This window comes from Physella acuta, unplaced genomic scaffold, assembly GCF_028476545.2.
Source record: "Physella acuta isolate Inbredline_101_S28 unplaced genomic scaffold, ASM2847654v3 ptg000186l, whole genome shotgun sequence".
Taxonomy (NCBI): domain Eukaryota; kingdom Metazoa; phylum Mollusca; class Gastropoda; family Physidae; genus Physella; species Physella acuta.
Window position 1 is genome coordinate 1,687,252 of NW_026731705.1, and position 13,559 is coordinate 1,700,810.

The 13,559-nt window shown below is 47.1% G+C and overlaps 1 protein-coding gene across 1 annotated transcript; it reads right to left on the minus strand.

Moving 5' to 3' along the window:
* Positions 1 to 11: 11 nt before the first annotated feature.
* LOC131936766 (uncharacterized) lies at positions 12 to 13,237 on the minus strand. The gene is made up of 11 exons (XM_059293830.1): positions 13,136 to 13,237; positions 11,761 to 11,891; positions 11,391 to 11,494; positions 10,722 to 10,871; positions 10,340 to 10,510; positions 10,035 to 10,096; positions 9,327 to 9,422; positions 8,377 to 8,576; positions 7,584 to 7,780; positions 7,238 to 7,348; positions 12 to 228 (listed from the first exon to the last, which is right to left on the minus strand). Exons 1-11 carry the CDS (start codon positions 13,212 to 13,214, stop codon positions 12 to 14), a joined length of 1,518 nt encoding a protein of 505 aa, XP_059149813.1. The 5' UTR covers positions 13,215 to 13,237.
* Positions 13,238 to 13,559: the final 322 nt, after the last annotated feature.

Below are 13,559 nucleotides of genomic sequence, written 5' to 3' on the forward strand. Positions count from 1 at the left end.
ACCCACCTGTGTCATCTCTGCCCCACCCACCTGTGTGCCCCACCCACCTGGGTCATGTTTCTGAACGCCATCCCCTGCTGATATAGGACCCGTCCCGCCTTGACAACCAGCCGGGTGTAGCAGGCGAAGGTGTGCTGGTGCAGGTGCTGGATCACGTGACCTTGACCGCTAGAGACTAGCCGAGCAATGAAGGTGAAGCCGGACAGCAGTTCCTTGATCACCGTGTTCCTACACGACAGCAACAGTTCCTACACGACAGCAACAGTTCCTACACGACAGCAACAGTTCCTACACGACAGCAACAGTTCCTACACGACAGCAACAGTTCCTACACGACAGCAACAGTTCCTACACGACAGCAACAGTTCCTACACGACAGCAACAGTTCCTACACGACAGCAACAGTTCCTAAACGACAGTTCCTACACGACAGCAACAGTTCCTACACGACAGTTCCTACACGACAGCAACAGTTCCTACACGACAGCAACAGTTCCTACACGACAGTTCCTACACGACAGCAACAGTTCCTACACGACAGTTCCTACACGACAGCAACAGTTCCTACACGACAGCAACATTTCCTACACGACAGCAACAGTTCCTACACGACAGTTCCTACACGACAGCAACAGTTCCTATACGACAGCAACAGTTCCTACACGACAGCAACAGTTCCTACACAACAGCAACAGTTCCTACACGACAGCAACAGTTCCTACACGACAGCGACAGTTCCTACACGACAGCAACAGTTCCTACACGACAGCAACAGTTCCTACACGACAGCAACAGTTCCTACACGACAGCAACAGTTCCTACACGACAGCAACAGTTCCTACACGACAGCAACAGTTCCTACACGACAGCAACAGTTCCTACACGACAGCAACAGTTCCTACACGACAGCAACAGTTCCTACACGACAGCAACAGTTCCTACACGACAGCAACAGTTCCTAAACGACAGTTCCTACACGACAGCAACAGTTCCTACACGACAGTTCCTACACGACAGCAACAGTTCCTACACGACAGCAACAGTTCCTACACGACAGTTCCTACACGACAGCAACAGTTCCTACACGACAGTTCCTACACGACAGCAACAGTTCCTACACGACAGCAACATTTCCTACACGACAGCAACAGTTCCTACACGACAGTTCCTACACGACAGCAACAGTTCCTATACGACAGCAACAGTTCCTACACAACAGCAACAGTTCCTACACAACAGCAACAGTTCCTACACGACAGCAACAGTTCCTACACGACAGCGACAGTTCCTACACGACAGCAACAGTTCCTACACGACAGCAACAGTTCCTACACGACAGCAACAGTTCCTACACGACAGCAACAGTTCCTACACGACAGCAACAGTTCGTACACGACAGCAACAGTTCCTAAACGACAGCAACAGTTCCTACACGACAGCAACAGTTCCTACACGACAGCAACAGTTCCTAAACGACAGCAACAGTTCCTAAACGACAGTTCCTACACGACAGCAACAGTTCCTACACGACAGTTCCTACACGACAGCAACAGTTCCTACACGACAGCAACAGTTCCTACACGACAATTCCTACACGACAGCAACAGTTCCTACACGACAGTTCCTACACGACAGCAACAGTTCCTACACGACAGCAACATTTCCTACACGACAGCAACAGTTCCTACACGACAGTTCCTACACGACAGCAACAGTTCCTATACGACAGCAACAGTTCCTACACAACAGCAACAGTTCCTACACAACAGCAACAGTTCCTACACGACAGCAACAGTTCCTACACGACAGCGACAGTTCCTACACGACAGCAACAGTTCCTACACGACAGCAACAGTTCCTACACGACAGTTCCTACACGACAGCAACAGTTCCTACACGACAGCAACAGTTCCTACACGACAGCAACAGTTCCTACACGACAGCAACAGTTCCTACACGACAGTTCCTACACGACAGCAACAGTTCCTACACGACAGCGACAGTTCCTACACGACAGCAACAGTTCCTAAACGACAGTTCCTACACGACAGCAACAGTTCCTACACGACAGTTCCTACACGACAGCAACAGTTCCTACACGACAGCAACAGTTCCTACACGACAGCAACAGTTCCTACACGACAGCAACAGTTCCTACACGACAGCAACAGTTCCTACACGACAGCAACAGTTCCTAAACGACAGTTCCTACACGACAGCAACAGTTCCTACACGACAGTTCCTACACGACAGCAACAGTTCCTACACGACAGCAACAGTTCCTACACGACAGTTCCTACACGACAGCAACAGTTCCTACACGACAGTTCCTACACGACAGCAACAGTTCCTACACGACAGCAACATTTCCTACACGACAGCAACAGTTCCTACACGACAGTTCCTACACGACAGCAACAGTTCCTACACGACAGCAACAGTTCCTACACGACAGCAACAGTTCCTACACAACAGCAACAGTTCCTACACGACAGCAACAGTTCCTACACGACAGCGACAGTTCCTACACGACAGCAACAGTTCCTACACGACAGCAACAGTTCCTACACGACAGCAACAGTTCCTACACGACAGCAACAGTTCCTACACGACAGCAACAGTTCCTACACGACAGCAACAGTTCCTACACGACAGCAACAGTTCCTACACGACAGCAACAGTTCCTACACGACAGCAACAGTTCCTACACGACAGCAACAGTTCCTACACGACAGCAACAGTTCCTAAACGACAGTTCCTACACGACAGCAACAGTTCCTACACGACAGTTCCTACACGACAGCAACAGTTCCTACACGACAGCAACAGTTCCTACACGACAGTTCCTACACGACAGCAACAGTTCCTACACGACAGTTCCTACACGACAGCAACAGTTCCTACACGACAGCAACATTTCCTACACGACAGCAACAGTTCCTACACGACAGTTCCTACACGACAGCAACAGTTCCTATACGACAGCAACAGTTCCTACACAACAGCAACAGTTCCTACACAACAGCAACAGTTCCTACACGACAGCAACAGTTCCTACACGACAGCGACAGTTCCTACACGACAGCAACAGTTCCTACACGACAGCAACAGTTCCTACACGACAGCAACAGTTCCTACACGACAGCAACAGTTCCTACACGACAGCAACAGTTCGTACACGACAGCAACAGTTCCTAAACGACAGCAACAGTTCCTACACGACAGCAACAGTTCCTACACGACAGCAACAGTTCCTAAACGACAGCAACAGTTCCTAAACGACAGTTCCTACACGACAGCAACAGTTCCTACACGACAGTTCCTACACGACAGCAACAGTTCCTACACGACAGCAACAGTTCCTACACGACAATTCCTACACGACAGCAACAGTTCCTACACGACAGTTCCTACACGACAGCAACAGTTCCTACACGACAGCACCATTTCCTACACGACAGCAACAGTTCCTACACGACAGTTCCTACACGACAGCAACAGTTCCTATACGACAGCAACAGTTCCTACACAACAGCAACAGTTCCTACACAACAGCAACAGTTCCTACACGACAGCAACAGTTCCTACACGACAGCGACAGTTCCTACACGACAGCAACAGTTCCTACACGACAGCAACAGTTCCTACACGACAGTTCCTACACGACAGCAACAGTTCCTACACGACAGCAACAGTTCCTACACGACAGCAACAGTTCCTACACGACAGCAACAGTTCCTACACGACAGTTCCTACACGACAGCAACAGTTCCTACACGACAGCGACAGTTCCTACACGACAGCAACAGTTCCTACACGACAGTTCCTACACGACAGCAACAGTTCCTACACGACAGCAACAGTTCCTACACGACAGTTCCTACACGACAGCAACAGTTCCTACACGACAGTTCCTACACGACAGTTCCTACACGACAGCAACAGTTCCTACACGACAGTTCCTGCACGACAGCAACAGTTCCTACACGACAGCAACAGTTCCTACACGACAGCAACAGTTCCTACACGACAACAACAGTTCCTACACGACAGCAACAGTTCCTACACGAAAGCAACAGTTCCTACACGACAGCAACAGTTCCAACACGACAGCAACAGTTCCTACACGACAGCAACAGTTCCTACATGACAGTTCCTACACGACAGCAACAGTTACTACACGACAGTTCCTACACGACAGCAACAGTTCCTACACGACAGCAACAGTTCCTACACGACAGCAACAGTTCCTACACGACAGCAACAGTTCCTACACGACAGCAACAGTTCCTACACGACAGTTCCTACACGACAGCAACAGTTCCTACACGACAGCAACAGTTCCTACACGACAGCAACAGTTCCTACACGACAGTTCCTACACGACAGCAACAGTTCCTACACGACAGCAACAGTTCCTACACGACAGCAACAGTTCCTACACGACAGTTCCTACACGACAGCAACAGTTCCTACACGACAGCAACAGTTCCTACACGACAGCAACAGTTCCTACACGACAGCAACAGTTCCTACACGACAGCGACAGTTCCTACACGACAGCAACAGTTCCTACACGACAGCAACAGTTCCTACACGACAGCAACAGTTCCTACACGACAGCAACAGTTCCTACACGACAGCAACAGTTCCTACACGACAGCAACAGTTCCTACACGACAGCAACAGTTCCTACACGACAGTTCCTACACGACAGCAACAGTTCCTACACGACAGCAACAGTTCCTACACGACAGCGACAGTTCCTACACGACAGCAACAGTTCCTACACGACAGCAACAGTTCCTACACGACAGCAACAGTTCCTACACGACAGCAACAGTTCCTACACGACAGCAACAGTTCCTACACGACAGCAACAGTTCCTACACGACAGCAACAGTTCCTACACGACAGCAACAGTTCCTACACGACAGCAACAGTTCCTACACGACAGCAACAGTTCCTACACGACAGCAACAGTTCCTAAACGACAGTTCCTACACGACAGCAACAGTTCCTACACGACAGTTCCTACACGACAGCAACAGTTCCTACACGACAGCAACAGTTCCTACACGACAGTTCCTACACGACAGCAACAGTTCCTACACGACAGTTCCTACACGACAGCAACAGTTCCTACACGACAGCAACATTTCCTACACGACAGCAACAGTTCCTACACGACAGTTCCTACACGACAGCAACAGTTCCTATACGACAGCAACAGTTCCTACACAACAGCAACAGTTCCTACACAACAGCAACAGTTCCTACACGACAGCAACAGTTCCTACACGACAGCGACAGTTCCTACACGACAGCAACAGTTCCTACACGACAGCAACAGTTCCTACACGACAGTTCCTACACGACAGCAACAGTTCCTACACGACAGCAACAGTTCCTACACGACAGCAACAGTTCCTACACGACAGCAACAGTTCCTACACGACAGTTCCTACACGACAGCAACAGTTCCTACACGACAGCGACAGTTCCTACACGACAGCAACAGTTCCTACACGACAGTTCCTACACGACAGCAACAGTTCCTACACGACAGCAACAGTTCCTACACGACAGTTCCTACACGACAGCAACAGTTCCTACACGACAGTTCCTACACGACAGTTCCTACACGACAGCAACAGTTCCTACACGACAGTTCCTGCACGACAGCAACAGTTCCTACACGACAGCAACAGTTCCTACACGACAGCAACAGTTCCTACACGACAACAACAGTTCCTACACGACAGCAACAGTTCCTACACGAAAGCAACAGTTCCTACACGACAGCAACAGTTCCAACACGACAGCAACAGTTCCTACACGACAGCAACAGTTCCTACATGACAGTTCCTACACGACAGCAACAGTTACTACACGACAGTTCCTACACGACAGCAACAGTTCCTACACGACAGCAACAGTTCCTACACGACAGCAACAGTTCCTACACGACAGCAACAGTTCCTACACGACAGCAACAGTTCCTACACGACAGTTCCTACACGACAGCAACAGTTCCTACACGACAGCAACAGTTCCTACACGACAGCAACAGTTCCTACACGACAGTTCCTACACGACAGCAACAGTTCCTACACGACAGCAACAGTTCCTACACGACAGCAACAGTTCCTACACGACAGTTCCTACACGACAGCAACAGTTCCTACACGACAGCAACAGTTCCTACACGACAGCAACAGTTCCTACACGACAGCAACAGTTCCTACACGACAGCGACAGTTCCTACACGACAGCAACAGTTCCTACACGACAGCAACAGTTCCTACACGACAGCAACAGTTCCTACACGACAGCAACAGTTCCTACACGACAGCAACAGTTCCTACACGACAGCAACAGTTCCTACACGACAGCAACAGTTCCTACACGACAGTTCCTACACGACAGCAACAGTTCCTACACGACAGCAACAGTTCCTACACGACAGTTCCTACACGACAGCAACAGTTCCTACACGACAGCAACAGTTCCTACACGACAGCAACAGTTCCTACACGACAGTTTCTACACGACAGCAACAGTTCCTACACGACAGCAACAGTTCCTACACGACAGCAACAGTTTCTACACGACAGCAACAGTTCCTACACGACAGCAATAGTTCCTACACGACAGCAACAGTTCCTACACGACAGCAACAGTTCCTACACGACAGCAACAGTTCCTACACGACAGTTCCTACACGACGTCAGTAGTTACTACTCCACTAAATGTCCTACCATTGTCCTTCCAATGTCCTAAAAATATGCTAACGACGTGCTACAAAGTTCCTACAAATGTCCTAAAATGTCCTCCCGATGTCCTTAAAATGTCCTACCTATCTGTTACAAATGTCCGACAAATGTCCTTCCAATGTCCTACCGATGTCGCACAAATGTCCTACAAATGTCCACCCGATGTGCTACAAATGTCCTACAAATATCCTACATATGTCCTACAAATGTCCTACAAATGTCCTCCAAATGTCCTACAAATGTCCTACAAATGTCCTTCCAATGTCCTACGGATGTACTATAAATGTACTACAAATGTCCTACAAATGTACTACAAATTTACTACAAATGTACTACAAATGTCCTACAAATGTTTTACAAATGTCCTACAAATGTCCTTCCAATGTCCTACCGATGTACTACAAATGAACTACAAATTAACTACAAATGTCCTACAAATGTCCTACAAATGTCCAACTCACTCGTCTGTAGAGTCCAGATGGTTGAAGCCGATCCTGATCCCATCCACATCCGTAGTCATGGCAACAATACTCAAGTAGATGAAGCTGTTCTTGTTTTGTAGGTCAGGTGCTCTGAAGTAGGTCAGTAGGTCATATCATTTAAACACAAATATTAGACAGAGATTTTCAGCAAGCAACATTATAACAATTAAATCAATATCATGGAACTATTAACCTGATGTCATAGAACAATTTACCTGATGTCATAGAACAATTTACCTGATGTCATAGAACTATTTACCTGATGTCATAGAACAATTTACCTGATGTCATAGAACTATTTACCTGATGTAATGGAACACTTTACCTGATGTAATACCAGCTCAGCCAATTTTCATTTGGAACCAGCTGGATCATGCCTGAATGACCTTTTGACCCCGTGACCTTGTCCGGCCAGTACATGACGACAAAGATTGGCACCGTGGAGACCAGGTAGGCGTGGACCTCACCTGACAGAATTTTCTGGCACCAAAAGGTGGGGGCTCGGTACAAGAGGGTCAGCTCCTGGTGCCAGGGGCAGACGAGATTTGTTAACATCGGACAAATCATTTGTTAACATCGGACAAATCATTTGTTAACATCGGACAAATCATTTGTTAACATCGGACAAATCATTTGTTAACATCGGACAAATCATTTGTTAACATCGGACAAATCATTTGTTAACATCGGACAAATCATTTGTTAACATCGGACAAATCATTTGTTAACATCAGACAAATCATTTGTTAACATCAGACAAATCATTGTTAACATCAGACAAATCATTTGTTAACATCGGACAAATAATTTGTTAACATCGGACAAAAACAATTAAGCATAGAAATACAACAGGAACCTGTCAACATTCAATCAACCCACCCCAATCAACCCACCCCAATCAACCCACCCCAATCACCCCGCCCCAATCAATCCACCCCAATCACCCCACCCCAATCACCCCACCCCAATCACCCCACCCCAATCACCCCACCCCAATCACCCCACCCCAATCAATCCAACCCAATCACCCCACCCCAATCACCCCAACCCAATCAACCCAACCCAATCAACCCCCTCCCCAATCACCCCACCCTAATCAACCCACCCCAATCCCTCACCTCAGCAACGGTCCTGCCATCAACCTGCTGGGTGTCCTCTAGTCCCCCCGGGTCTGTGTGGAGTCCCCCCGGGCCTGTGTGGAGCCTCAGGACGCCAAATGTCAGGGAGACGACCCGTATGCGGGTCTGGGTCGGGTAGCCGGCGCTAGGGGTGGCTATGTAGAAATGGTAACCCCAGCTGGAGATGGGGACAAGCATTTCTGTGGAGCATACGTCATACAGTGGAGCATACGTCATACAGTGGAGCATACGTCATACAGTGGAGCATACGTCATACAGTGGAGCATACGTCATACAGTGGAGCATACGTCATACAGTGGAGCATAGGTCATACAGTGGAGCATAGGTCATACAGTGGAGCATAGGTCATACAGTGGAGCATACGTCATACAGTGGAGCATATGTCATACAGTGGAGCATAGGTCATACAGCGGAGCATACGTCATACAGTGGAGCATACGTCATACAGTGGAGCATACGTCATACAGTGGAGCATACGTCATACAGTGGAGCATACGTCATACAGTGGAGCATACGTCATACAGTGGAGCATATGTCATACAGTAGAGCATAGGTCATACAGTGGAGCATACGTCATACAGTGGAGCATACGTCATACAGTGGAGCATACGTCATACAGTGGAGCATAGGTCATACAGTGGAGCATAGGTCATACAGTGGAGCATACGTCATACAGTGGAGCATACGTCATACAGTGGAGCATACGTCATACAGTGGAGCATAGGTCATACAGTGGAGCATACATCACACAATGGAGCATACGTCATACAGTGGAGCATACGTCATACAGTTGAGCATAGGTCATACAGTGGAGCATACATCACACAATGGAGCATACGGCATACAATGGATCGTATTCATACAATGGCTTCAAGTCATATAGTGGATCATACGTCACAGAGTGGATAAAGCGTACCGAGGTGACTGACCTTCAAGATGGCTGCCGTGATCATCATCTGGGTTGGAATTTGTCACACAGTTGCCTGAGATCACGCCGACCGGTAAACTTGATGTGATCAACGTACCTAAATCACGTGACAGAAAAATAACGTCATGCCATAGACTCTGGGGGAGGGGGTTTCTGCTATGGTTAGGATTGGGGTAGGGTAGGGTAGGGTAGGGTAGGGTAGGGTAAGGTAAGGTAGGGTAGGGTAGGGTAGGGTAGGGTAGGGTAGGGTAGGCTATGGTTTGCTATGCTATGCTATGCTATGCTATGCTATGCTATGCTATGCTATGCTATGCTATGCTATGCTATGAAATGCTATGCTATGCTATGCTAGGCTAGGCTAGGCTAGGCTAGGGTAGGGTATGGTAGGGGAGGCTATGGTAGGGGAGGGTAGGGTAGAGTTAGTGTAGGGTAAGAATGAGGATTAGGGTTACGGGTTAGAGTTGAATGTAAAAAGTTTTTACTAACAAACTTTTTATTGAAACCAAATTGTTACATTTATTGACACTTTTTTGGGTAATTCTGTGACGTCATAAAGGACAACCTATATGACGTGGTCAGGTTGTGTGACGTCACGTGGTTACCTGACGTGTGTGTGTGGTCAGTTCAAGGCCGTGGATTTGTTAAAATTAACGTTAGGTCAAGGTCACTGACTCGCATATGAGCTGTAAAGTCAAGGTCACTGACTCACCTGTGAAGTCAGACCTCAGCCGATGGTGGGCGTGGCAGTCATGGAATTGAAACACCTGGTACCTGGCAATTGATCCAAGACTAATTAGTTGGGAGCTTAATTACTGCTCATTTACATAATTGGGAAGCTTTAACACTACTCATCTAATAAGTTGGGAGCTTAATACCACCCATCTAATTAGTTAACGAGTTTTACATCATGTCTGGCCTTGAAACATGAAGGTTGACCTTGGCATACAAATATCAAAGCCACACGATGACCTCGACCCACATACACATTGACCTGTGTCGGGTCACGCGACTTACTTGGACTCTATCGTCACCTCCAAGGTCGAGCCGGGCGTGTAGGTCTCACCGTTATACACGACCTTGAACTTGTGTTGATCGCTGGCCTCAAGGTCACGTGACATGTCGGTGAAATGGATGGTCACGTGCGTCAGGTCATGGGAGGTCAGCACCTGCAGCACTGGGTTACCTCTAGCAGGGGTGACGTGACAATTTAGTGGCGTGACAATTTGGTGACGTGACAGTGTGAGTATGTAACGTGACAATGTAGTGATGGACAGTGTGGTGATGTAACGTGACAATGTAGTGATGTGACAGTATGGTGATGTAATGTGACCGCGACGTCACAGTGTAGTGATGTGACCTGACGTGTAGTGATTTGAGATTGTGACACGGTACTCACGGAAGCGTGACGACTATGTACTGAGTACCAAAGACGCTGACGGGGAAAGCCAACAGACCCTCGTGGGACCTGCCGTTGTTGATGACAGTGACAGACACGGCGTCCGTAGACCAGACGACCAGGGACTGGGTCAAGCCGACCTGCTCAGACCTGAGAAATATGTCACGTGATTCAATCTGGTGGGGTCGGGGTGGGGTCGGGGTGGGGTCGGGTCGGGGTGGGGTCGGGCTGGGGTCGGGGTGGGGTCGGAGTGGGGTGGCCTGGGGTCGGGGTGGGGTCGGCCTGGGGTCGGGGTGGGGTGGCTAGAATCTCTACCCTCACAACTTGACCCTTTACATCCCATGACCATTGGGTGAGATCCACAGTACAATCACACATCCGGGACAGCTCAATGGCGGGTATTAGACGTGACAGACAATAGACGTGACAGACAATAGACGTGACAGACAATAGACGTGACAGACAATAGACGTGACAGACAATAGACGTGACAGACAATAGACGTGACAGACAATAGACTTGACAGACAATAGACGTGACAGACAATAGACGTGAAAGACAATAGACGTGACAGACAACAGACGTGACAGACAATAGACGTGACAGACTATAGACGTGACAGACAATAGACGTGACAGACAATAGACGTGACAGCGACGTGACACTGACCTCATCAATGGCGAGACGTGAACATTCTGCGCGCGCAATGCCCCCACGTGCGCCATCTTGCTGACCGTACCAGCCACTTCTATTTTTAGCCTCGCAGTTTTTGTCTAAAACAAAATGGACGTCATTACAAGGCAGCCCTTAACTGACCATAGCCCAACCCCCTTACAGCAACCCTTAACTGACCATAGCCCAACCCCTTACTGCAGTCCTTAACTGACCAGCCCCTTTCTTTAACCATGGCCCTAACCCAAACACTTAACCCTTACCTTAGCAGCGACCTTGACCCGGCTATGACCCGAGTTAGCAAAAGTCCCCGGCCAAAGAAACCCCAGACATGACGCATGTGACGCACGTGACTCACGTGACGTACCGTAGGGTTGAGGATCTGGAGGATCCATATGACGTCATCCTCCCCGAGGGTCGTGTTGTAGTCGTTCAGGGCCGAGCTGATCACAAAGTGAGTTCCGTAGTGGCTCAGGTCAAGGTCAAAGTCAGGGTCAGCTAGGTCAAGGTGAAAATATCACACAATAAACGACCTTGTCAAACAGTGAATGTCATTGATAGTGACAGTGTCAGTCATAGTTTATCAACACCTGACCATGGTTTATCAACACCTGACCATAGTTTATCAACACCTGCCCATAGTTTATCAACACCTGGCCATAGTTTATCAACACCTCACTATGGTTTATCAACACCTGACCATGGTTTATCAACTCCTGCCTATAGTTTATCAACACCTGACCATAGTTTATCAACACCTGACTATAGTTTATCAACACCTGACTAAACTTTATCAACACCTGACCATAGTTTATCAACACCTGCCTATAGTTTATCAACACCTGACCATAGTTTATCAACTCCTGCCTATAGTTTATCAACACCTGACCATAGTTTATCAACACCTGACTATAGTTTATCAACACCTGACTAAACTTTATCAACACCTGACTATAGTTTATCAACACCTGACTATAGTTTATCAACACCTACCTATAGTTTATCAACACCTACCTGACTATAGTTTATCAACACCTACCTATAGTTTATCAACACCTGCCTATAGTTTATCAACACCTGACCATAGTTTATCAACACCTGCCTATAGTTTATCAACACCTGACTATAGTTTATCAACACCTGACCATAGTTTATCAACACCTGACCATGGTTTATCAACACCTGGCCATAGTTTATCAACACCTACCTGACTATAGTTTATCAACACCTGACCATAGTTTATCAACACCTGCCTATAGTTTATCAACACCTACCTGCCTATAGTTTATAAACACCTGCCTATAGTTTATCAACACCTGCCTATAGTTTATCAACACCTGCCTATAGTTTATCAACACCTGCCTATAGTTTATCAACACCTACCTGCCTATAGTTTATCAACACCTGCCTATAGTTTATCAACACCTACCTGACCATAGTTTATCTTATCAACACCTACCTGACCATAGTTTATCAACACCTACCTGACCATAGTTTATCAACACCTACCTGACCATGGTTTATCAACACCTGACCATGGTTTATCAACACCTACCTGCCTATAGTTTATCAACACCTGACCATGGTTTATCAACACCTGACCATAGTTTATCTTAATAATCTTATCAACACCTACCAGTTTATCAACACCTACCTGACTATAGTTTATCAACACCTGACCATAGTTTATCAACACCTGACCATAGTTTATCAACACCTGACTATAGTTTATCAACACCTACCTCTATACCCGACTGAGAACAAATATAAGAAAACAATATAACACACGACCATGCTTCCACTCCACACACCTCGCGCCATATTTGTTTACTTTTGGAAATGTTTCTACACACAAATTTGTTCCCCTTGATTATGGAAGCAGAATGACGTCACTATATTTTGATTGGATTTTTCCCCAAAAATTTTTTTTTTTTAATTTCAAGCAAAGCGACCGTAAAATAAAAAACTTAAGCCTAAAAATAATTCAGAAATAAATATTTTTAGAATCAATGTTATAAAAGTTTCAAATCCAGAGAACTTGAAATTGTTTTGAGGCTACAATTCTATTTATTTTCATCAAGTCTATGTTTCACTTTCGTAAGACAAACATTGATTAGTTGCACAGGAACCCAGGGATTGATATTCTGAGAACCCCATTTTAAAAAA